This window comes from Coregonus clupeaformis, chromosome 20, assembly GCF_020615455.1.
Source record: "Coregonus clupeaformis isolate EN_2021a chromosome 20, ASM2061545v1, whole genome shotgun sequence".
NCBI lineage: Eukaryota > Metazoa > Chordata > Actinopteri > Salmoniformes > Salmonidae > Coregonus > Coregonus clupeaformis.
Genome location: NC_059211.1, coordinates 45688088 through 45714784, shown reverse-complemented (window position 1 = coordinate 45714784; position 26697 = coordinate 45688088). Strand labels below are relative to the sequence as shown.

Sequence of the window (26697 nt, the reverse complement as noted above, 5' to 3'; positions counted from 1 at the left end):
TGTGCGAGTGTGTGTGTACGAGTGTGTGTGTGTGTGTGAGTGAGTGAGTGAGTGGCATGTTTCATGATCTTAGTCTGATTGTTTACGCATAAGTGAAAGATTGGATGTTATATAATTTTGGACAGACATACATACAATACATACAGTCTTAATCAGTGACAATGGTAATTACCTTGTTACAAATCCTGATGGTAGTGGATATGTTAGGTGTTATCACACATTTGGTCAAATTACACTTACAAATAGAAGTATATCTGAGAAATATAGAAAACAAATGATAATATTGTCCAGTGAAATAGGTCATTTAAAAAACCAATGTGTCTTGCAGTGAGTAAGATATAATTTCCAGTGTCTAAGCTGGTGATTTTGGCTCACAATGGGTTACATCTGAGGCAGACTGTTTGACGTCAATGTCAATGATCTCCCCTCAGCAATCCCCTCTGCCCTCCGCTCTTCCCATCCCCCCAGCCTCAACCAAACGACATGGCTCTTTATTAGCCCAGTCTAGGCCCAAGCACGCTTTCTAATTACATTACACAGGCACCATTCATCCCTATATTCCATTACATTTAATCACAGTTGTTTGCATCACACGTGGTGGGGAAGGACTAGGGTGACATTGCAGGGTCTACGAGTCCATCTGCATTAACACTGAGGAGTACTAGTAGCAGACAGCATAGAGAGAACACTCAGCCAGGGGCTTCCCTCAGCACTAATCGTGCTTTCCTCACATTAACACCTCTGACTCCGCCAAAATTATATGACATCCATAGTCCACAGCTAAACATGCTACACTGAGAGGAAACACCAGAGAGCATTTTAGGAAATATTTCATTACGGTTGTGCCCTGCACCAGTTTTCATTAGCAGTTTGCTGTAGCCTAATCCATTATAATAATATTTAAATGGCCCCTGCAGCAAGCCAGGCAGATAAGATGTGCGTAGATAAGGGACGTCATGTCTTTTCATCCTCTCTATATAATGTGGTGTGCAGGGAGGAGCACCAGTGAATCTATTACTGTCTGAATGACAGCAGATTTATGCTGCTCTCTGCTTTTCTCTCTGTCATCATGACATACACTACATGGCCAAAAGAGTGTGGACACCCCTTCAAATTAGTGGATTTGTCTATTTCAGCCACACCCGTTGATGACAGGTGTATAAAATCGAGCACACAGCCATGCAATCTCCATAGACAAACATTGGCAGTAGAATGGCCCGTACTGAAGAGCTCAGTGACTTTCAACATGGCACCGTCAAAGGATGCCACCTTTCCAACAAGTCAGTTCGTCAAATTTCTGGCCTGCTAGAGCTGCCCCAGTCAACTGTAAGTGCTGTTTTTGTGAAGTGGAAACGTCTAGGAGCAACAACGGCTCAGCCGCGAAGTGGTAGGCCACACAAGCTCACAGAACGGGACCGCCGAGTGCTGAAGCACGTAGCACGTAAAAATCGTCTGTCCTTGGTTGCAACACTCACTACCGAGTTCCAAACTGCCTCTGGAAGCAACGTCAGCACAATAACTGTTTGTCGGAGCTTCATGAAATGGGTTTCCATGGCCGAGCAGCCGCACACAAGCCTAAGATCACTTTGCGCAATGTCAAGCGTCGGCTGGAGTGGTGTAAAGATCGCTGCCATTGGACTCTGGAGCAGTGTAAGCGCGTTCTCTGGAGTGATGAATCACGCTTCACCATCTGGCAGTCCGGCGGACTAATCTGGGTTTGGCGGATGCCAGGAGAACGCTACCTGCCCGAATGCATAGTGGCAACTATAAGGTTTGTTGGAGGAGGAATAATGGTCTGGGGCTGTTTTTCATGGTTCGGGCTAGGCCCCTTAGTTCCAGTGAAGGGAAATATTAACTCTACAGCATATAATGACATTCTAGACGGTTCTGTGCTTCCAACTTTGTGGCAACTGTTTGAGGAAGGCCCTTTCCTGTTTCAGCATGACAATGCCCCCATACAGAAATGGTTTGTCGAGATCGGTGTGGAAGAACATGACTGGCCTGCACAAAGCCCTTACCTCAACCCCATCGAACACCTTTGGGATGAATTGGAACGCTGACTGCAAGCCAGGCCTAATCGCCCAACATCAGTGCCCGACCTCACTAATGCTCTTGTGACTGAATGGAAGCAAGTCCCTGCAGCAATGTTCCAACATCTAGTGGAAAGCCTTCCAAGAAGAGTGGAGGCTGTTATAGCAGCAAAGGGGGGACCAACTCAATTAATGCACATGATTTTGGAATGAGATGTTTGACGAGCAGGTGTCCACATACTTCTGGCAATGTAGTGTATATCTTATTTTCTCTGCTCTGCTGGAGGGAGACACAAACAGACAGACAGACAGACCTGAGACCCTGGTGCACGTTTCCACCCAATCTGGTCCTTTCTGCCACCGCAGCCAGCCAACTGAACCAGCGGTTGTGGTGTGGTGGCCCTGCATCTACCACGTTAAGAGCCAGGCCACTGCAATGCAGGCCTCCTGGCCTGGCAAACAGCAAGGTGAGAAATACTAAGAGAGTTATTCCGCCAAAAGAAAAAAGACTTACACCTTGGTTGGACTGGGAGATGGCGACAGTACAGTATACCTTTTCCACTGAGCAACATGAGCCACTTACCAGTCTCTCCCTGCTGGCCCCTGCCACTATCTGGAGAGCCGAGCAGCAACAGCTGAGATATTAGATAATAAACTTTGTCTGGAGACTTGAACAGGATGTTCTCTGTTGCAGTGATAGTGGGGCCAGATTAGCCCCAGTAATATGATAGATATCCTTCGTTGACATTCACATTCCTTGAAGGCAAGGCGGTGGCGGAGATGGCGTCTCTTTCAGAGAAGAAAGGCACATTTTCGCCATTTCTCTGGAATGTTTATTGGAAATGCTGCATCACTGGTTCCAGGAAGGGAGTATTAGAGATACTGCCGGGGGGCGGAAGGAGAGATGAGAGCTCGATGGGACAGTGTATCGTGCAGGAGAGAGTGTGACAATGAAGGCATTGAGAGTGAGAAGGAGATGGAAAGAGAGGGAGAAGGAGAAGACCGTCTGACTGGTGGAAGACTTCCCCAGTCTCCTAATCTGGTTAGGTTGCTCATTTAGCTCTAAGGCAGAGGAGTTAGCCTGATTACTTCTCTCCCTGTCTCTGGCAGCAGCCAGCCACAACAACAGATCCAGACAGCAAACTAACAAGACGTTGATTGAGCTTGAGTCAAATGAGGATGCATAGACATGAATGATCGAGCGTCTGCTAAACTCCTACACCTTTGAAAGGGTAGCTACAGGGGGACTACCCTACATCTCAGTGGATGCTTATGGGAGGAGCTATGTGAGGACTCTGTTGTGGCCTATTTAAACATGATCTAATTTGGCCTGTGCCTATGATGTTTATATGACCTCAATGCTGATATGGTTCAGTAATATAGCACATTTAATATCCTAGTATACTTAGCATACGTATGTTGTATAATAGTATTTTTGGTGTAGTAGGAGTTTCAGTGACTAATAACAGACTCCAGTGGAGCCCTGGTGATGGAGTCCCCTCTCCCAGAGCACTTTGCGTGGTCCCCAGTGACACACACACACACACACACACACACACACACACACACACACACACAGTGCTCCTCTGGGGCCTCTGCGGCTACAACTCCCTGAAGACACTGAGCTCTTAGTGTTGCTAATCTACTCATGGAGACAATATTACCACATTAACCTGGCCATTATTCTGCCACTCACACTTTCTGCAAGTGACTGGGCCTTTAGTACTATGGTATAAATGATTGTCATACATGTAATGTGTTAACCATTCTGGAAATACACTGTGTGTGACCCATTGCCGTAGCACCATGTATCAGTGAAAAAGGCTGTCATGATAGTTCCTGTCTCATGACCTAAAGTACTTTATGTATTAACCTCACTTTAATTGGATTGAGAACAATTATCTATAGAATAATACATCTTGTTGGAAATCTATCATGTAATAAAGTATGTTGTTTTTCTGTCTTTGCAGTACATGGGCTGCATTGAGGTGTTAAAGTCGATGCGATCGCTGGACTTCAACACTCGGACCCAGGTGACGAGGTAAGCGAGGATTGATTCTGCCCTGCTAGTGATGAGTCAGTAGAACCCGATCTGAGTAGAAGGATAAAGTACACAAAACAGTCACAGTGATACCAAATCAGGTAGAGATTCACAGGCACGCCAGCCCTGCTTTTCACTGTAATGATATTACTAGCAAGGCCCAGAATATTGTGTATCTTGTAAACATCCTTTTGACTAAGCCATTGATGCATGTAAATGGCACATGTGAGCATTTGCTGTGTGTTTGTGTTACTGTGTGCACTCACACATTTACATGTGTGTTTATGTACAGTGGGGAGAACAAGTATTTGATACACTGCCGATTTTGCAGGTTTTCCTACTTACAAAGCATGTAGAGGTCTGTCATTTTTATCATAGGTACACTTCAACTGTGAGAGACAGAATCTAAAATCCAGAAAATCACATTGTATGAGTTTTAAGTAATTCATTTGCATTTTAATGCATGACATAAGTATTTGATCACCAACTAACCAGTAAGAATTCCGGCTCTCACAGACTTGTTAGTTTTTCTTTAAGAAGCCCTCCTGTTCTCCACTCATTATCTGTATTAACGGCACCTGTTTGAACTCGTTACCTGTATTAAAGACACCTGTCCACACACTCAATCAAACAGACTCCAACCTCTCCACAATGGCCAAGACCAGAGAGCTGTGTAAGGACATCAGGGATAAAATTGTAGACCTGCACAAGGCTGGGATGGGCTACAGGACAATAGGCAAGCAGCTTGGTGAGAAGGCAACAACTGTTGGCGCAATTATTAGAAAATGGAAGAAGTTCAAGATGACGGTCAATCACCCTCGGTCTGGGGCTCCATGCAAGATCTCACCTCGTGGGGCATCAATGATCATGAGGAAGGTGAGGGATCAGCCCAGAACTACACGGCAGGACCTGGTCAATGACCTGAAGAGAGCTGGGACCACAGTCTCAAAGAAAACCATTAGTAACACACTACGCCGTCATGGATTAAAATCCTGCAGTGCACGCAAGGTCCCCCTGCTCAAGCCAGCGCATGTCCAGGCCCGTCTGAAGTTTGCCAATGACCATCTGGATGATCCAGAGGAGGAATGGGAGAAGGTCATGTGGTCTGATGAGACAAAAATATAGCTTTTTGGTCTAAACTCCACTCGCCGTGTTTGGAGAAAGAAGAAGGATGAGTACAACCCCAAGAACACCATCCCAACCGTGAAGCATGGAGGTGGAAACATCATTCTTTGGGGATGCTTTTCTGCAAAGGGGACAGGACGACTGCACCGTATTGAGGGGAGGATGGATGGAGCCATGTATCCCGAGATCTTGGCCAACAACCTCCTTCCCTCAGTAAGAGCATTGAAGATGGGTCGTGGCTGGGTCTTCCAGCATGACAACGACCTGAAACACACAGCCGGGGCAACTAAGGAGTGGCTCTGTAAGAAGCATCTCAAGGTCCTGGAGTGGCCTAGCCAGTCTCCAGACCTGAACCCAATAGAAAATCTTTGGAGGGAGCTGAAAGTCCGTATTGCCCAGCGACAGCCCCAAAACCTGAAGGATCTGCAGAAGGTCTGTATGGAGGAGTGGGCCAAAATCCCTGCTGCAGTGTGTGCAAACCTGGTCAATACCTACAGAAAACATATGATCTCTGTAATTGCAAACAAAGGTTTCTGTACCAAATATTAAGTTTTGCTTTTCTGATGTATCAAATACTTATGTCATGCAATACAATGCAAATTAATTACTTAAAAATCATACAATGTGATTTTCTGGATTTTTGTTTTAGATTCCGTCTCTCACAGTTGAAGTGTACCTATGATAAAAAATTACAGACCTCTACATGCTTTGTAAGTAGGAAAACCTGCAAAATCGGCAGTGTATCAAATACTTGTTCTCCCCACTGTATGTATGTGTGTCTGTGTACGTGTACACATGTGATGCTGGTGCTATGAAGGTGGCCAGGCAGGGCTCCTTGCCTGAGTTGGAGCAGTGCAAGCGCTCTTTTTAATTTTTTTAATTTTTTTTATTAAGTTTATTTGGACAGGGACAATGTACAACAAAAACATACATCTCAGAAGTGAGAAGTGATGCGTTGCACCAGATATTATTTTACAGCTAATTTAAATCTGCGGTCCCCGGGCACGTGAACATATAAACATGAAAATGTTATATACAAAAGGACAACATACATACACTACCGTTCAAAAGTTTGGGGTCACTTAGAAATGTCCTTGTTTTCGAAAGAAAAGCAATTTTTTGGTCCATTAAAATAACATCAAATTGATCAGACATACAGTGTAGACATTGTTAATGTTGTAAATGGCTATTGTAGCTGGAAACGGCTGATTTTTTTAATGGAATATCTACATAGGCGTACAGAGGCCCATTATCAGCAACCATCAGTCCTGTGTTCCAATGGCACATTGTGTTTGCTAATCCAAGTTTATCATTTTAAAAGGCTAATTTAGAAAACCCTTTTGCAATTATGTTAGCACAGCTGAAAACTGTTGTGCTGATTAAAGAAGCAATAAAACTGGCATTCTTGAGACGAGTTGAGTATCTGGAGCATCAGCAATTGTGGGTTCGATTACAGGCTCAAAATGGCCAGAAACAAATAACTTTCTTCTGAAACTCGTCAGTCTATTCTTGTTCTGAGAAATGAAGGCTATTCCATGCGAGACATTGCCAAGAAACTGAAGATCTCGTACAACGATGTGTACTACTCCCTTCACAGAACAGCGCAAACTGGCTCTAACCAGAATAGAAAGAGGAGTGGGCGGCCCCGGTGCACAACTGAGCAAGAGGACAGATACATTAGAGTTTCTAGTTTGAGAAACAGACGCCTCACAGGTCCTCAACTGGCAGCTTCATTAAATAGTACCCGCAAAACACCAGTCTCAACGTCGACAGTGAAGAGGCGACTCCGGGATGCTGACCTTCTAGGCAGAGTTGCAAAGAAAAAGCCATATCTCAGACTGGCCAATAAAAAGAAAAGCTTAAGATGGGCATTTTTATTTCTATTAGTTTTAAGATTTTCATTTAAAATTCCATTTAGTTTAAGTTACTTTTCAGATCTACTTTACTAGTTGTTTAAGTTTTATAAAACATTTATATTTCGTTTTTATATTATTTAGTTTCAGTTTTTGTTTTAGTATTGGGGACAGAAAGTAGCCTATGCGTGGGAGGCTAGGAGCCATTTATGTGTTGTATATATCTTTTTTTTGGTGGGGGTGATGTCACTTCTTGCCACTGTCGGGCAGAAATGCATAAGGTGAAGGGTCATAGGATAGGTTAGGTTTAAAGGTAGACTTACAGTAGCGAGATGACGTAGATGCGCGAAGTAAACAGTAGTAGTGGGTCAATTTCCGCAACAACCAGGAGCGTTGAACCGCTGTTTTGGTCCCGTAGCTACCACGTTGTAGCAGGGTGAAGAACCCGTGCACATGCGCAGATACTCTGTTTGACTGTGTGAGAGCAAAGTCTTGCATCGTGCTCATCTCAATGGGCGAGTTCGAGCGGATCACTTTTGTCAAGTCACTTTCAAAGTGTGTTGCATTCTGGGGATAAAGATTGTCTGACTGGCTCCTACATATAGACTGCATGAACTTTACAAAAATCATGTGATCAAAGGTCATGAAGTTTTGACTGCAGTCGACCAAAGACATGACTGAAACAGGAACCAATTTGCCGTGATTTATGTGTACAGTGGATATACAAATAAATGTGATATTTGAGGCTCTGTCTCGCTAATTGTTGTACAATGTGTGCACACATAATATTATATTATGATTTCAGTTTGTGAGTGTGTGATATGAGGGTTAGATACATGTTTATTTCAACATCATAAAGACAACCTTTTATTAACAATGGCAACACTGCCATGTTGATCTGAGCCTTACTGTTGGAAAACCACATTAGTGTTTCGGATTTTCGTCTGTCGCAGATGAACCTTCTCCGACTTAATTCCTCGACTGTCGTCTACAGTCGGTTGCTTTATCTTTACCATTCAAACGTGCCCAATATCTGCGGTGCTGCTCGTGGCAACGTCATCTTGCTGTCTACCTTTTAAATTAGAAAGTCAATGTCAATGTGACCCGCCAGATTCAGAAGTTTGAAAACCCCATAAAAAAAGCTTAAAAACCCCATTCAATTTCTGCCTCCCCCCAAAACTACAACTGAACATAATTCATGATGGTTTTATTTGATTTGAGTTAGTTTTGGAGTCAAAGATAATAGTTTCAGTATAGTTTTAGTGTTTCAAATGGGTTTGTTAATTATTTTATTTCAGTTTACAGAATTGTTTTTTGATGATTAGTTTTCATTTTCATTTCATTTTTTGTTTACTTTAATAACCTTGCTTGCTTGTGACCCTGCTATTTTGGTCTGAGCAGAGGTTAAAAAAGACCCTCAGAGGTGGGGGTGCTACATTGTGTGTAATCTTGAACACCAGACAGATCTTTCTCTCCTCCATGATCGATTGCCAGTAATCTGAGCCCCCCACACACACAGGGTTTAAGTGCAGGAGAGAGGCAGAGATGGAGTGATGGAGAGATCTATTATTGATGATGTTCGCTAATGACTGTTGAGAGCTGAGCTGCAGTGGGCCACATGGACACTCCCCTGCCTGCCTGCTGGAATATGTCGGTAGGAGACAACAAGGAAGAATGAAGGAAGATGGAGAAGAGCAGAGATTGAAGATGGATGTATTTATGACAGTGTTAAGGCAAGATCTGTGATATAATGAACTTACCAATGCTCTGTTTGAATAACTTAGTAGCATAATAAGAAGCTCAATTGTCATTGCTTTCAGAATGACATCTGTTTACACTATACCGTTATTGTTTAAGGATGTTGAAGAAGAGCTTGGGGATGGAATGTCTCCATCTAACCGTGGATTCCGGATTAATTTATTTAATGTAATTACATTTCGTTTAGTTTTTACTGTTCCACTTCTATTTGTTTTTTCCTGTTGTGTCTTTTCTGGAGTCACTTGTTATTGGCAGATTAAGAAAGCGCCTGACATTTCCCATGACACATATTCAAAGACTGACTGGAAAACACTGATTATCAGTCGGTCCAGCATGAGTCTGGAGGTCCTCTTTGACAGGTGTCAAAGTGTGATGGTTTTGGGCCAATATGCTACAATCCCACATTAAAAAATACTATATTATACTATGGTATGAATACTACAGTCGTGGTCAAAAGTTTTGAGAATGACACAAGTATTGGTCTTCACAAAGTTTGCTGCTTCAGTGTTTTTAGATATTTTTGTCAGATGTTACTATGGTATACTGAAGTATAATTACAAGCATTCCATACGTGTCAAAGGCTTTTATTGACAATTACATAAAGTTTATGCAAAGAGTCAATATTGCAGTGTTGACCCTTCTTTTTCAAGACCTCTGCAATCCGCCTTGGCATGCTGTCAATTAACTTCTGGGTTCGTCACCAAACTGTTCTTGGATGGTTGGGAGAAGTTGCTCTCGGAGGATGTGTTGGTACCATTCTTTATTCAAGGCTGTGTTCTTAGGCAAAATTGTGAGTGAGCCCACTCCCTTGGCTGAGAAGCCACCCCACACATGAATGGTCTCAGGATGCTTCACTGTTGGCATGACACAGGACTGATGGTAGCGCTCACCTTGTCTTCTCCGAACAAGCTTTTTTCCAGATGCCCCAAACAATCGGAAAGGGGATTCATCAGAGAAAATGACTACCCCAGTCCTCAGCAGTCCAATCCCTGTACCTTTTTCAGAATATCAGTCTGTCCCTGATGTTTTTCCTGGAGAGAAGAGGCTTCCTCGCTGACCTTCTTGACACCAGGCCATCCTCCAAAAGTATTTGCCTTACTGTGTGTGCAGATGCACTCACACCTGCCTGCTGCCATTCCTGAGCAAGCTCTGCACTGGTGGTGCCCCAATCCCGCAGCTGAATCAACTTTAGGAGACGGTCCTGGTGCTTGCTGGACTTTATTGGGCGCCCTCAAGCCTTCTTCACAACAATTCTCCTTGAAGTTCTTGATGATCCGATAAATGGTTGATTTAGGTGCAATCTTACTAGCAGCAATATCCTTGCCTGTGAAGCCCTTTTTGTGCAAAGCAATGATGACGGCACGTGTTTCCTTGCAGGTAACCATGGTTAACAGAGTAAGAACAATGATTTCAAGCACTACCCTCCTTTTAAAGCTTCCAGTCTGTTATTCTAACTCAATCAGCATGACAGAGTGATCTCCAGCCTTGTCCTCGTCAACACTCTCACCTGTGTTAACAAGAGAATCACTGACATGATGTCAGCTGGTCCTTTTGTGGCAGGGCTGAAATACAGTTGTCACGACTTCCGCCGAGGCTGCCTCCCCTCCTTGTTCAGGCAGGTTTCGGTGTTCGTCGTCACCGGCTTACTAGTTGCTGCCGATCCATTTATCATCACTCCACTTGTCTTGTCTAATTAATCACACACACCTGGTCCTTATCTCCAATTAGTAATTGTATAAGTGTTCCCTCTGCTTCCTTGTCTGTGTGGGTGATTGTTTGTAGAGCTGTGTGTAGCTCGGTTGAGCTACCCTTACCTTGTTGTTGCCGGGGTAGATATTTCCCCTGTGCCTGAGTTTTGTTGTCGCATGCTTGCGCAACTATTTATCGACGGAATAAACTCTTTGGATGCGTATTACTCTTCTGCGCCTGACTCCTTCTATCACACGCATCACAGAATCACCCACCCGCTATGGAGTCAGCGGGAGAAGAGCGCATGCCTGGAGTCGTGGCACGGGTCCAGGAGCACTCCACGATGCTGGCCAGTTTGGGGGAAGCGATGGATCGGGTTCTTCAGGTCGTCCAACGCCTGGAGAGGAGCAGACCCGATCTGTCGAGACCAGCTGGCCAACCGGATCCAGCCACCTACACCCCAGCACCAGGAGGGATCCAGATATCCCGACCACGAGCGTTTGAGGGGACAGCGACGCTGTGCCAGGGATTCCTCCTCCAATTGGAGCTTTACTTCGCCAGCATCAGGCCGGTACCATCGGAGCGAGAGAAGGTGTCCGTCCTCGTTTCCTGCTTCTGTGGGAAAGCCCTGGAGTGGGCCAACGCGGTGTGGAACGAAGGAGGAGCCGCGTTGGAGGACTACAGGGAGTTCGCTTGCCTCTTTCGGGCGGTATTCGAGGCGGGTGAGCGACTGGTCCACCTGAGGCAGGGGACGAGGACCGCACAGGACTTCGCGTTGGAGTTCCGGACGCTGGCAGCGGGGTCCTGGGGTGGAACGAGCGGGCCCTGATCGACCATTTCCGGTGCCATCTGCTGGAGGACGTCCGATGGGAGCTAGCCTGCCGGGACACCATGTTGTCCTTCAAAAAACTGGTGGACATGGCCATTCGGTTGGACAACCTGCTGGCAGCCAGAGGACGTCCCGGTAGGGGTCTGCCCGTTTCCACCCCGGAAGACTCGGACCTCGAGCCGATGGAGCTGGGTGGAGACGCCTGCCGAGAGAGCGGAGGAGGACAGCGACAGTGCCACTCTGGTGGCACGAAGGGACAATCCACCACACGTCGTAGTCAACGTTTTTTTGGGCCTGGAGGCGGCAGACAGGGCACTCACGCATCACCCCAGGTATCGAACACCCACACTGGTTCAGAGCCCTCTGTTGCGCACTGTACCCTACCTATCCACTTTCCCGATCACATGGTAGTTCCCCAGTGTAAGGCACTAGTCGATTCTGGCGCAGCTGGGAACTTTATGGATAGGGCATTCGCACGCCGTCAAGGCATTTCATTGGTTCCCCTCTCCATTCCACGTCCCCTCAGAGCACTCGATAGTCGACCATTAGGGTCTGGATTTGTTACGGAAGTCACTATACCAGTCACCATGATCACCCAGGAGAATCATTTTGAGCAGGTGATTTTTTCGATTATTGAATCTCCTGATTTCCCTGTGGTATTAGGTATCCCTTGGTTAGCACTCCACAACCCCACCTTCTCATGGTCGCAGAGGGCTCTCACGGGGTGGTCGCGTGAGTGTTAGGGTAGGTGTCTAGATGTTTCCGTTGGTGCAACCACAGTGGAAAGTCCAGATAGTACCTCCACCGTGCGCATTCCCCCCGAATACCGTGATCTAGCGCAAGCGTTCTCTAAAATGCAGGCGACTAAGTTACCACCTCACCGGGCGGGGGATTGCGCGATAAACCTCAGGGTAGACGCTGTACCTCCCAGGAGTCATATATACCCCCTGTCACAGGCGGAAACGGTGGCTATGGAGACATATGTCACCAAGTCCCTGCGTCAGGGGTATATACGTCCCTCCACTTCATCCGCCTCCTCGAGTTTCTTCTTTGTTAAGAAGAAGGACGGAGGTCTGTGCCCGTGCATTGAATATCGACCACTGAACAGGGAGACAATCAGATTTAGTTATCCTCTCCCCCTCCTTCCTTCAGTGGTTGAATCGGGGTGCGCTTCTTCACCAAATTGGATCTCAGGAGTGCGTACAACCTGGTGCGTATCCGAGAGGGAGATGAGTGGAAGACAGCATTCAGCACAACCACGGGCATTATGAATACCTGGTGATGCCCTATGGTTTGATGAATGCTCCCTCAGTTTTCCAGTCCTTTGTGAACGAGGTGTTTCGGGACATGCTTGGTCGCGGTGTAGTGGTCTACGTCGATGACATCCTGGTGTATTCCGCCACTCGCACTGAGCATGTGTCCCTGGTTCACAAGGTGCTGGCCCGACTGTTGGAGAATGACCTTTATGCTAAGGCAGAGAAGTGTATGTTTTTCCAGCAGTCCATCTCCTTCCTTGGATACCGCATTTCCACCTCAGGGGTGGAGATAGAGGGAGATCGCATTTCAGCCGTGCGTAATTGGCTGACTCCAACCACGGTTAAGGAGGTGCAGCGATTCCTTGGCTTTGCCAACTACTATCGAAGGTTTATCCGGGGCTTTGGCAAGGTCGCAGCTCCCATCACAACCCTGTTGAAGGGTGGGCCGTCCCGGCTCCGCTGGTCTGCTGAGGCGGATCTGGCCTTCAGGAGACTGCAGGGTCTGTTCACCTCAGCTCCGGTACTAGCCCACCCCGATCCATCACTACCGTTTGTAGTGGAGGTGGATGCGTCCAAGATAGGGATGGGCGCTGTCCTATCCCAACGCTCGGGCACGCCACCCAAGCTCCGCCCCTGTGCCTTCTTCTCGAAGAAGCTCAGCCCGGCTGAGCAGAACTACGACGTTGGTGATCGGGAGCTGTTGGCTGTTGTCCGAGCTTTGACCGTGTGGAGGCATTGACTCGAAGGGGCGAAACACCCTTTCCTCGTCTGGACGGACCACCGTAACCTGGAGTACATCCGGGCAGTGAGGAGGCTGAATCCTCGCCAGGCTAGGTGGGCCCTATTCTTCACCCGGTTTGATTTTACATTGTCATACATTCCGGACACGAAGAACGTAAAGGCAGACGCACTGTCCCAGCTGTATGACACAGAGGAGAGGCCCAGAGACAACAGCCCCATACTCCCGGCCTCATGCATTGTGGCGCCGGTAGTATGGGCGATGGACGCGTATATATAGAGCAGGCATTACGCACAAATCCATCTCCACCGCAGTGTCCAGCTGGGCTGCAGTATGTGCCTGCTCTTATCCGTGATCGTCTGATCTTCTGGGCACACACGTCACCCTCCTCTGGTGACCCAGGTATCGGTCGTACAGTGCGCTGCCTAGGTGGAAAGTACTGGTGGCCTATCTTGGCTAAGGACGTGAGGGTGTACGTCTCCTCCTGCTCGGTGTGCGCCCAGAGTAAGGCACCTATGCACCTCCCAGCGGGTAAGCTACAACCGTTACCAGTTCCACAACGACCATGGTCTCACCTTTGCATTGATTTTCTAACTGATCTTCCCCTCTCCCAAGGTAATACCACCATCCTGGTCGTTGTGGACCGCTTCTCAAAGTCCTGCCGCCTCCTTCCTCTGCCTGGTCTCCCCACGGCCCTGCAGACTGCGGAGGCCCTGTTTACTCACGTCTTCCGGCACTACGGGGTACCAGAGGTCCCCAGTTTACGTCCAAGGTCTGGAAGGCGTTCATGGAACGTCTGGGGGTCTCGGTCAGCCTGACCTCTGGGTTCCACCCCGAGAGTAATGGGCAGGTGGAACGGGTAAATCAGGACGTGGGTAGGTTCCTGCGGTCCTACTGCCAGGACCGGCCGGGGGAGTGGTCGGTGTTCTTGCCATGGGCAGAATATGCCCAGACCTCTCTCTGCCACTCCTCCACTAACCTAACGCTTTTCCAGTGTGTTCTAGGTTACCAACCGGTTCTGACACCGTGGCACCAGAGCCAGACCGAGGCTCCTGCGGTGGATGACTGGTTTCAGCGCGCGGAGGAGACATTGGATGTTGCCTATGTTCACCTCCAATGCGGCGTGCGTCGTCAGAAGGCCAACGCTGACCGCCACCGCAGTGAGGCCCCCATCTTTGTACTGGGGGATCGGGTCTGGCTCTCGACCCGGAATCTGCCCCTCCGCCTGCCCTGCCGGAAGCTGAGCCCGCAGTTTGTGGGGCCGTTCAAAGTCCTGAGGAGAGTCAACGAGGTCACATATAGGTTATTACTTCCCCCTGATTACCGTATTAACCCCTCGTTTCATGTGTCTCTCCTCAGGCCGGTGGTAGCTGGTCCGCTCCAGGAGTCTGAGGTCCGGGAGGTCCCTCCACCTCCTCTGGACATCGAGGGGGCCCCGGCGTACTCGGTCCGTTCCATCCTGGATTCGAGGCATCGGGTGGGGGGCCTTCAGTACCTTGTGGAGTGGGAGGGGTACGGTCCGGAGGAACGGTGCTGGGTCCCGGTAAGGGATATCCTCGATCCCTCCATGTTACGGGATTTCCACCGTCGCCATCCGGCTCGCCCTGCTCCGCGTCCTCCTGGCCGGGCTGAAATACAGTTGTCACGACTTCCGCCAAGGCTGCCTCCCCTCGTTGTTCGGGCAGGTTTCGGCGTTCGTCGTCACCGGCTTACTAGCTGCTGCCGATCCATTTATCATCACTCCACATGTCTTGTCTAACTAATCACACACACCTGGTCCTTATCCCCAATTAGTCATTGTATAAGTGTTCCCTCTGCTTCCTTGTCTATGTGGGTGATTGTTTGTAGTGAGCTGTGTGTAGCTCGGTTGAGCTACCCTTACCTTGTTGTTGCCAGGGTAGATATTTCCTCTGTGCCTGAGTTTTGTTGTCACATGCTTGCACAACTGTTTATCGACGGAATAAACTCTTTGGATGCGTATTACTCTCCTGCGTCTGACTCCTTCTATCACACGCATCACAGCGGTGGAAATGTTTTTTGGGGATTAAGTTCATTTTCATGGCAAAGAGGGACTTTGCAATTAATTGCAATACATCTGATCACTATTCATAACATTCTGGAGTATATGCAAATTGCCATCATAAAAACTGAGGCAGCAGACTTTGTGAAAATTAATATTTGTGTCATTCTCAAAACTTTTGACCATGACTGTATAGTGTTCACTGTAGTGTTTCTTCCTGTTAAGTCCGCAAAAACTGTAGTATTTACAGTTAACTATAGTATAAATACTGTAGTAAATGAAAACCGTAGTATATTCTATAGTAATTAATGTAGTGTTTTTGCAGATTGTAGTATACTGTAGTATTTACTGTAGTGTTTTTGCGGACTGTAGTATGCTGTAGTATTTACTGTAGTATTTTAAAGACATTACTGTAGTATTTACTATTGTGTTTTTGTTTGATTATTGACGTAGAAGTGGAGGATTTCTCCTTCAGGAAACCTACTGTAGAAATAGTAAAAGAGCACATTTTCCATAACCTGTAGGACTTGGGTCTGAATGGATAGTTTCTGGACTTTTTTGTATAACTTGTAGGTAACACATATGGTCTATACTTGGCATGTAGGTTTCTCACTTATGGGTGGCACAATGGGCAGGGTTATATGCAAATGAAAATAATATTTGCGGACATTACTGTACTATTTACTACATTTTTTTGTTGTTGCTGATAATAATGTAGTGTTTACTATAGTATTCTACAGTATACTACAACATTCTATAGTAAGTCATTACTACAAATTATTGAGGGATACTACAGTGTGTAGTATAGTATTCTACAGTATACTACTGTTTACTATATACAGTGTATTCGGAAATTATTCAGACCTCTTGACTTTTTCCACATTTTGTTACGTTACAGCCTTATTCTAAAATAGTTTTTTTTTTATCCTCATCGATCTACACACAATACCCCATGATGACAAAGCAAAAACAGGTTTTTAGAAATTTGTGTAAATGTATTTACATAAGTATTCAGACCCTTTGCTATGAGATTCGAAATTGAGCTCAGGTGCATCCTGTTTCCCTTGATCATCCTTGAGATGTTTCTACAACTTGATTGGAGTCCACCTGTGGTAAATTAAATTGATTGGACATGATTTGGAAAGGCACACACCTGTCTATGTAAGGTCCCACAGTTGACAGTGCATGTCAGAGCAAAAACCAAGCCATGAGGTCGAAGGAATTGTCCGTAGAGGTCCGAGACAGGATTGTGTCGAGGCACAGATCTGGGGAAGGGTACCAAAAAATGTCTGCAGCATTGAAGGTCCCCAAGAACACAGTGGCCTCCATCATTCTTAAATGGAAGAAGTTTGGAACCACCATGACTCTTCTTAGAGCTGGCTGCCCACCCAAACTGAGCAATCGGGGGAGAAGGGCCTTGGTCAGGGAGGTGACCAAGAACCCGATGGTAATTCTGACAGAGCTCCAGAGTTCCTCTGTGGAGATGGGAGAACCTTCCAAAAGGACAACCATCTCTGCAGCACTCCACCAATCAGGCCTTTATCGTAGAGTGGCCAGATGGAAGCCAATCCTCAGTAAAAGGCACATGACAGCCCGCTTGGAGTTTGCCAAAAGGCACCTAAAGGACTTTCAGACCATGAAAAACAAGATTCTCTGGTCTGATGAAATCAAGATTGAACTCTTTGGCCTGAATGCCAAGTGTTACGTCTGGAGGAAACCTGGCACCATCCCTATGGTGAAGCATGGTGGTGGCAGCATCATGCTGTGGGGATGTTTTTCAGCGGCAGGGACTGGGAGACTAGTCAGGATCGAGGGAAAGATGAACAGCGCAAAGTACAGAGAGATCCTTGATAAAAACCTGCTCCAGAGCGCCCAGGACCTCAGACTGGGGAGAAGGTTCACCTTCCAACAGGATAATAACCCTAAGCACCCAACCAAGACAACGCAGAAGTGGCTTCGGGACAAGTCTCTGAATGTCCTTGAGTGGCCTAGCCAGAGTCCGGACATGAACCCAATCGAACATCTCTGAAGAGACCTGAAAATAGCTTGCAGCGACGCTCCCCATCCAACCTGACAGAGTTTGAGAGGATCTGCAGAGAAGAATGGGAGAAACTCCCCAAATACAGGTGTGCCAAGCTTGTAGCGTCATACCCAAGAAGATTCAAGGCAGTAATCGCTGCCAAAGGTGCTTCAACAAAGTACTGAGTAAAGGGTCTGAATACTTATGTAAATGTGATATTTCAGTTTAATTTACATTTTTACTGTTTTTACATTATGGGGTATTGTGTTTAGATTGATGAGAAAAAAATACAATTTAATCAATTTTAGAATAAGGCTCTAACGTAACAAAATGTGGAAAAAGTCAAGGGGTCTCAAAACTTTCTGAATGCACTGTAATTCTTTAGTAAGTACTGTAGTAGTGTTTTTTCATGTGGGATGGGACTGTACTTGGCCAGGAGAGATACTGCAAAGAAACACACCAAATTGATCAGAGATACATTGTAGACATTGTTAATGTTGTAAATGGCTATTGTAGCTGGAAACGGCTGATTTTTAATGGAATATCTACATAGGCGTACAGAGGCCCATTATCAGCAACCATTAGTCCTGTGTTCCAATGGCACATTGTGTTTGCTAATCCAAGTTTATCATTTTAAAAGGCTAAAACCTTTTTGCAATTTGCTCCGTTGTGCACCGGGGCCTCCCACTCCTCTTTATATTCTGGTTAGAGCCAGTTTGCGCTGTTCTGTGAAGGGAGTAGTACACAGCGTTGTACGAGATCTTCAGTTTCTTGGCAATTTCTCGCATGGAATAGCCTTCATTTCTCAGAACAAGAATAGACTGACGAGTTTCAGAAGAAAGTTATTTGTTTCTGGCCATTTTGAGCCTGTAATCGAACCCACAATTGCTGATGCTCCAGATACTCAACTCGTCTCAAGAATGCCAGTTTTATTGCTTCTTTAATCAGCACAACAGTTTTCAGCTGTGCTAACATAATTGCAAAAGGGTTTTCTAAATTAGCCTTTTAAAATGATAAACTTCGATTAGAAAACACAACGTGCCATTGGAACACAGTACTGATGGTTGCTGATAATGGGTCTCTGTACGCCTATGTAGATATTCCATAAAAAAATCAGCCGATTCCAGCTACAATAGCCATTTACAACATTAACAATGTCTACACTGTATTTCTGATCAATTTGATGTTATTTTTATGGACCAAAAAATTGCTTTTCTTTCGAAAACAAGGACATTTCTAAGTGACCCCAAACTTTTGAACGGTAGTGAATGTGTAAAGGACGTCACGCTGCTTGCTTAGCGAGTACCACTTCCTCCTGATTCGTCTCACACCGAGGCTCGAACCCAGGACCTCTGCTTTGCTAGCACACGTGACGGCCTTCCTGAAGCATCTTACTAGTCGCGCCACTAGCTAACTATTTGTTGGTACAAGTTGCTAGTTATTTGGCGGTGCAAGTTGGGACACTTCAGGCTGAAGAGTAAGTTTCAGACATCCCCATGTGCTATACATGCACTGCTATTCTCCCAGGCCGCGATTTGAGTCTCTCTGAGAAGTCCTTTACTGGAGACGGCCGCTCCTGCTTTTTAAATATTTACGAGTCAATTGATAGGGGCCGGGTCCTTGACTCTGGCAGCCAGCCGCACCTGTCCCCTCTGTCCCCTGACAGACCCTGTGCTCCGGCTATGTCTGCTACCACACAAGGGGACATCATCAGACATCATCACCCATAAGTCCCCAATGCTCCCCATGCTCACAGGAGTTAGCGCAGCCTAATGACATAGAATACACTGCAGTAATACACCACACGCTTCTGAATCAGGAAAAACAACGGAGAGGAAAATGAATGCAAGTCAAATAGAGCCTGATGAGCACATAAATCGTCAGACGAAGAAATTACACTGTTACCTTCAATCATGCTGAGATAGGTTTGTTCCTTACCCTAACATAATTTACTGGGGAGAATTTGTTTATGTGAACTCAGCTGAATGTGATTATGATATTAAGTGTTCCTGTTAGCTGTGTGTAAACTGAGATCCTGTCCTGCTTTGTTCTGAGGGACCCCTGTGTCCTTTGAACTGAGATGGATTGGTGACTCCTGACCTCTGACCATGGCCTGAGGCTGAGGGAGGGGCCACTGACCTGCTCTTTCTATAGTTTATGCAACCACTTTACCCGTAGGCTGTCTATAGGATGATGATGATGGACTACAGTTAGACTTTTCAACCTTTTCCCATGTAGCTGCTTGAAGCTGAATTCCAAATTGACCCCTGGCCCCTATCCTCTAGGCACTTTAGTTGATCTGAAAGGATTGGCTAGGTGTATCCAATATGGCAAGATGCCCTTCTAGCCTATCAAAGGGCAAGATAGAACTATTACCATGCTGATGCTCAGATTTACTGTTTGTAAAGGGTATGGTTTAGGGGAGATTTGGGATTCATTATGGGGGAACTGTCTGTGTGGTCATTCTGACCCCTTCACCTCTCCTCTCCCACTCTCCACCCACCCAGGGAGGCCATCAACAGACTGTGTGAAGCTGTGCCTGGGGGCAAAGGGGCCTGGAGGAGGAAGGTGAGCGAACATCTGTTGATGCAACACTAGTTAAATTGTGTGTGAGTGTGAGTGTGTGTGTGTGATGCTAAGCCCAGGCTCTGTGCTCCTGTCCTATAGAACATTAACAAGGCCCTGCAATCCATCATGGGGAAGAGTAACCTGCGCTTCGCTGGTATGAGCATCGCTGTCAACATCTCTATAGAGGGCCTCAGTTTGCTCATCCCCACCACACGACAGGTTAGAGATCCCCTCTCTTCAACTAACGCAACACAAACAATAAATTGCGATCTTTTTAGAATCCTGTTTTCCTAACAAGATAGCTGATTTGTAGATTATTTGATGTGATGAAGGACTGATATAAAATCTGCACATTCCTCTCTTTCTGTTTCACAGGTGATAGCACACCATCCCATGCAGTCCATCTCCTTTGCCTCTGGGGGAGACACGGTGAGAGTTTGCAGCATAAGTGCACTTTGTGCTTTCCTTGTTTACCTCTGTCTGTTTGTTGACATGGGCCGCTTGGCAGACTGCAGGTCTGACTTGGTTGCTTTTGACCGCTTTCCAATCCCATGACTTCACGATCAATAAGGCCTGTAATGCAATTATATCCTAATTCATCAGAGTTTATTGAGGTTTTTCCCTCTGTTGCAGGACACGCCCGATTATGTTGCTTATGTGGCCAAAGATCCAGTCAATCAGAGAGGTATTTCCTTACACAATATTCAATTTCTCATTGTATTTCATAAACAGAAACAACATGTTTATTATAAATCTATGCAGTTTCTTCCTGGCAATAAACGCATTAGGATTTACTGGCATTATGGTTTACTAACGCTTGTTTAACTTAAAGATATAGATATTTCTATTTATTCTGTAAAATATAAGTTGTTATATTCACAGTGGCGTTGCAGCACTCACATCCTCTATGTTCTCTTCAGCATGCCATATCCTGGAGTGTTGTGACGGTCTAGCCCAGAATGTCATCAGCACCATCGGGCAGGCCTTCGAACTGCAGTTTAAACAGTACCTCCACAGCCCTCCCAAAGCCATCCCCTCCATGGAGAGGTGAGACAGAGCCACTGCAGTGAATCTGGGATGATAGAGGGAAGTGAACCAGCAACCATCAGGTTTCAAGACTAGCACACTACAAACTGTTCCAAAAGCCCAGACCATTGACGGTTGTTGTAATGTGCTAACTTAGCTGTAGTCAATAAACCAACACTCATCCATCACACACCACTGTATGGACTGTGTAATGACACACAGGCTTGATATTACAATCACAATCGACATGTAACCACATCAAATCAAATCAAATTATATTGGCCACATGCGCCGAATACAACAGGTGCAGACATTACAGTGAAATGCTTACTTACAGCCCTTAACCAACAGTGCATTTCTTTTTTTATAAAAAAAAGTAAAATAAAACAACAAAAAGGTGTTGAGAAAAAAATAGCAAAAGTAAAATAAAATAACAGTAGGGAGGCTATATATACAGGGGGGTACCAGTGCAGAGTCAATGTGCGGGGGACCCGGCTAGTTGAGGTAGTTGAAATAATATGTACATGTGGGTAGAGTTAAAGTGACTATGCATAAATAATTAACAGAGTAGCAGCAGCGTAAAAATATGTGGTGGGGGGTGGGGGTGGGGGGGCAGTGCAAATAGTCCGGGTAGCCATGATTAACTATTCAAGAGTCTTATGGCCTGGGGGTAGAAGCTGTTGAGAAGTCTTTTGGACCTAGACTTGGCACTCCGGTACCGCTTGCCGTGCGGTAGCAGAGAGAACAGTCTATGACTAGGGTGGCTGGAGTCTTTGACAATTTTGAGGGCCTTCCTCTGCACCATGGTCAGTGTACACAAGCACTGCACTCAATATAGGGTTGTGGCTGGAAAGACAAAGACTTCACACACCTACACTCAATGTATTCATCCTGTGTGGTTTTAATGCATTGGTACAGTGCAAGCATGGTGTGCTACTTAAAGCGTTTACTTGCATTTTCCACAGACACACACTCAACTCAAGATGAAACTCAAAACATTTTTATCTCTGTCACTTGCTAGAAATGTGATATGCTGTGCTCAGATTTCAGTCCATCGAAATCAAAACTATTATTTCAAGCGGAGTGCATTTCCCTGTGTCACCGGACCACAAGCGTTTTTAGTGTCACCAGGTAGACAGGAGAATTCTATTGTACCTGCTCTGCTCTGGTTTCAAATGTATCTCCTGCTACCAACAATAGAACCATTCAACCCTCATGTTTAACGTTATCAGATGTGGAGGAAGTATCTGATCCCTTGCCTTGTCACATTTGGGAATTAAATTACCTATATTCTAACCATGTCACTTCAGGAACATCAGGACAGAAGACTCGGCGTGGGGTGATGACGAGGACTCCTTGGAGCACGACTACTACAACAGCATCCCGGGGAAGGTGCCTCCTTTTGGGGGAGTGGTGGACTCAAGGCTGAAGCCTTTTACGGCCTTGCTGGGCCACGTCCACAGCCAACCAGAGAGCAAGGCAGCGCAGGTGATTCCCCAGCCTCCAGCCTCACCACCAAACCCTTTGATATAGTATTTCTGGACACATGACTGATGACCTTGCCTGGTTTTTCCACATAATGTCTCTGAGAAGAGAGAGAACTGTGAGCATACAGTAGCAGTGAACCCAATAACTGTCTTGTAGATGTGCCTGCTACATAATTACAAGAGATTGATATCACTCGAGATAGAAACCAGGCCTCTGGGTTAGCTAATTGGTGAGAGGAAAGTCTTGCTCATACCCTGCAGCCTATACTGAGGATTCAAACATATGGTGTATTACATAGACAAGAGAGGAACTATTTATTACCAGGTGGTCTGAAGAGTCATAAAGAAGTACATGTCTACTATTAGTAATGCTAATGTGAGTTTGGGGCATCTGCTTTTAGATGGGTTCTCCGGCCAGGAGAGACACAGCTTCCTACCCTTCAGGTCAGCTGTGCTACGAGCTGCACTGGGATACTGAAAACAATGGCAGCTCAGGTGAGACACCACGTGGCGTGATATGGTACTGCAGGTGACAGTACTGCAAGTCCCAGGTATTGTTACAATGTTTGTGGATTCTTTATTTTTTAAGTAAGAATATTGACTAATGGTCTATGGTTATAGGCTATTTGTCTCTAATACAATACCACAGATAACTACAATTTATGAAATGTGTAAGTAAGTAGCTATGTATTAGTAAACTGAGTTGTGATTGACAGGTCTGATAGCAGATGGTTACCAGCAGGCAGACGGCCAGCCTCCGGGGAGCAGGGACTATGAGGAGCACCTATATGTGAACACCCAGAGGCTGGAGGGATTGGAGCAGGGAGCAGAGGGCCACAGGGGGGCCAGGGGGCAAGACAGCCCCATGAAAGACATCTTTGACATGAGTGAGTCTCACCAACAGCTACCCATCCGCTGAACACAGCCACTGACACAATAGAGATACCCTTATTATTCAAGATGTAGGGAGTATCTGGGAAATAGGGTTGGCATGTATGGATGATGTCATTAATGTTACAGGTGTGTGCCATGCATGTGTTCTCACTTTTCCTGGTTCTCTGCAGGACCCTTTGAGGATGCTCTAAAGATGCACAAGGCTGGTGGTGTCGGTGGTAACGGTGGGGTGTGTGTGTTGAAGGACCAGTGGCCCAGCCCGCCCCGACGTCGTGCCCCAGTCGCCCCTACAGAGGAGCAGCTCCGGCGAGAGGCCTGGTACCACGGGCGTATGAGCCGCCGTGATGCTGAGAAACTGCTGGTTCGAGACGGGGACTTCCTTGTACGAGACAGTGCCACCAACCCAGGCCAGTATGTCCTGACGGGCATGCACTGTGGTCTGCCCAAACACCTGCTACTGGTCGACCCAGAGGGAGTGGTGAGTGATAATCACCTACTGGCACTTAACAATATTAAAGGTGGAAATGATGGTCAATAAGTCACATTTTTACATAGTCGCCTATTGACATCAATGCATGATTAAGTGAAAATTCTACTTAAGTGGAAGTTAGGATTTGTCCCATAGAGAGTAAACATTTTCTATGGAAATGGTGTCAGCCACTTAGCTACAGCCTAGCATTAGCATTGTTGAGTACAAAACAATGGTATCAGAAGCATTCTTGTTAGCGTCCTTAAATATGTGGTTACCTGCTAACATCTGTTAGCCCACTCCTCCTCGTCACTGTCAGGTACGCACCAAAGACATGCTGTTTGAGAGCATTAGTCACCTGATCAGCTACCACCTGAAGAACGAGCTGCCCATCGTGGCGGCCGAGAGCGAGCTGCACCTCAAACAGGTGGTCCGTAGGAAACAGTGACCCAGCCAGCCACAGAAGTGATGACTCCCTGGAATGGTAAGAGACCGCAATGACAGCCCAAAGTGATTCAGCACTGCCTAGTTCTAGATTAAAATGACTGTCTTGTGATAACCTTTGTTTCAGTGTGGCCAGTTTATTGATACAAGATAATGTATTAATAAAGTTTATGTTCTAGATTTTAGTATTCTACTGGTCTAGATCTCTAATATGTGTTTGAGTGATATCCTTTGAAAGTTTTCCAATATTGCCTGTTTCACCAGGAGTCAGAGGTGTTCCCTGTAAGCCCCAGGGAGGAAGATCTTCACTGCCATATCCATATCCCCAGAATCAGAGCATTCACTGGGGTAGGAGGACAGGCGACTCCCTCTGCCCAGGACCCAGGGGCATGGCTGCAGTACTTGGCTTCCTCCCGCAGTGCCCACAAACTGTCCACCATTTCCACCTGAACTCTCAGCATGCAGTCATTAAGCTAAGCAACACCTGGACGCCTCGGATTGGGAGGTAACAGCCCAGTCAATCACAAGGATGGAATTCGAGGTCAGAGGTCATAGAGGATCAGATTACATCATCACAGTGACATACAGTAGTTGTTCCATAGGAAATCATTATTTTTGAGTGCATGATGATGTTGCACCTCATAATGAGTCTCAAACTGCTGTAGTCAATCACAGTCCCAGAATGATTTGGGTTCCCTGTGTCTTTCAGTGAACAAATGTGAACATTCATAGACAAAAACATTGTATATGATATGTAAGAAAATCCTGGCAGAAAAATATCACTCAATTGTTTAATCAAAATGCAGTTCTTTGCTCCTGAGACATTGGGATGCTTTAATTGACTTTTATAAACTGTTCATCTGCAGCAGTAGTACCTGCAACTTCATGAGATGTATTCATATGTAATCTCAGGACCAAATTCTGCAGGCTTTAAATATCTGATTGCATGAATTGAAATATGCTTTAGAGAGTACTAACCAGACACAAACCTAGAAAATGTGTCTGTCCCTCTGTCCCCTCAATATCTACAAAACTACATAACACAAAATACATGGGCAGAACTCTGAATATCAATGTGATTGTTCAATTATAACCACATACTTGTCAAAGTGTTTGTATCGGACAGTCATAGCTCATCAATGAATACCTACCCGAGTTGTGTATTATCAAGCCTACTGTATGAAGTTATCACACTGGTCAGAGCCTGGGCTCTCAGAAGGCAGACTACATTGCTATAAATGACTCAGTGTATATATAATGAATATCTCCTCAGACCCGTAAAATAGTTCAGTGCCTTAATTGTCCATGTGTTTCATATCTTTCCTCCCAAATCGCTTGTACAGTGTGTACTACCACAGCAGAAATACAGTAGTGTGTACTGGATGTACGTATGTATGTATGCCCTGAGAACAAATGACACATTTTCTTGCCATGCCAAACCATACTTTAGTCAATGGATGGAGTGGACTGAAAGAAATCATCCCTTTTTATTGTGAAACATTCTATAAGCTGCTGATGTATGGGGGGGGATCCTGTGTTGTTAATGGCAGCATGTTTGATCAGTAGATAGGGGATCCCCTGGTCTCTGCTGTGTCTCTGTCTCTGTCCAGACACAGGGAAAGAGACAGGACATGGCTTTCTGTGACGTTAGTATACTTTATGCAACTTTTCTAAAATGACCCCTTTGCTTTCTCAGGACTTTCTTGTATCTACTCTTCTTTTAACTAAATGCATTCTTTTCAATAAAATGAAGGTTATTCAAATGTGCATGGTTTAGGGCTGACCCCAATTATTCGACTGGTCGATTGTTTGGTCGTTAGGCTGTTGGTCGATCAAGATTGTTTTATTCGAGCAGTAACAAATATATACAGTGCATTCGGAAAGTATTCAGACCGCTTGACTTTTTCCACATTTTGTTACGTTACAGCCTTATTCTAAGATGGATTCAATTTGTTTTCTTTTTCTCATCAATCTACACACAATACCCCATAATGACAAAGCAAAAACAGGTTTTTAGAAATGTTAGCAAATGTATTAAAAATACAAAACTGAAATATCACATTTACATAAGTATTCAGACCCTTTACTCAGTACTTTGTTAAAGCACCTTTGGCAGCGATTACAGCCTTGAGTCTTCTTGGGTATGACGCTAAAAACTTGGCACACCTGTATTTGGGGAGTTTCTCCCATTCTTCTCTGCAGATCCTCTCAAGCTCTGTCAGGTTGGATGGGGAGCGTCGCTGCACAGCTATTTTCAGGTCTCTCCAGAGATGTTCAAACGGGTTCAAGTCCGGGCTCTGGCTGGGCCACTCAAGGACATTCAGAGACTTGTCCCGAAGCTGAGGGTCATTGTCCTTTTGGAAGATGAACCTTTGCCCCAGTCTGAGGTCTTGAGTGCTCTGGAGCAGGTTTTCTTCAAGGATCTCTCTGTACTTTGCTCAGTTCATCT

The 26697-nt window shown here is 45.8% G+C and overlaps 1 protein-coding gene across 4 annotated transcripts in view; it reads left to right on the top strand.

The window, feature by feature from the left end:
* Positions 1–26015, top strand: part of LOC121533510 (SHC-transforming protein 2) — a 32966-nt gene extending 6951 nt beyond the window's left edge. For 3 of the 4 annotated variants that reach the window (XM_041839512.2, XM_041839514.2, XM_045205521.1), the window contains 12 exons: positions 4001–4071; positions 19868–19928; positions 20028–20147; positions 20304–20357; positions 20562–20613; positions 20849–20975; positions 22265–22442; positions 22843–22936; positions 23158–23328; positions 23506–23813; positions 24100–24288; positions 24513–26015. In XM_041839512.2, the coding sequence (XP_041695446.1) occupies positions 4001–4071; positions 19868–19928; positions 20028–20147; positions 20304–20357; positions 20562–20613; positions 20849–20975; positions 22265–22442; positions 22843–22936; positions 23158–23328; positions 23506–23813; positions 24100–24252 (1389 nt within the window). In that variant the 3' untranslated portion in view covers positions 24253–24288; positions 24513–26015. The remainder of the gene's footprint in view (positions 1–4000; positions 4072–19867; positions 19929–20027; positions 20148–20303; positions 20358–20561; positions 20614–20848; positions 20976–22264; positions 22443–22842; positions 22937–23157; positions 23329–23505; positions 23814–24099; positions 24289–24512) is intronic. The other variant, XM_041839513.2, reaches the window with a different exon arrangement.
* The last annotated feature ends 682 nt before the right edge of the window (positions 26016–26697 follow it).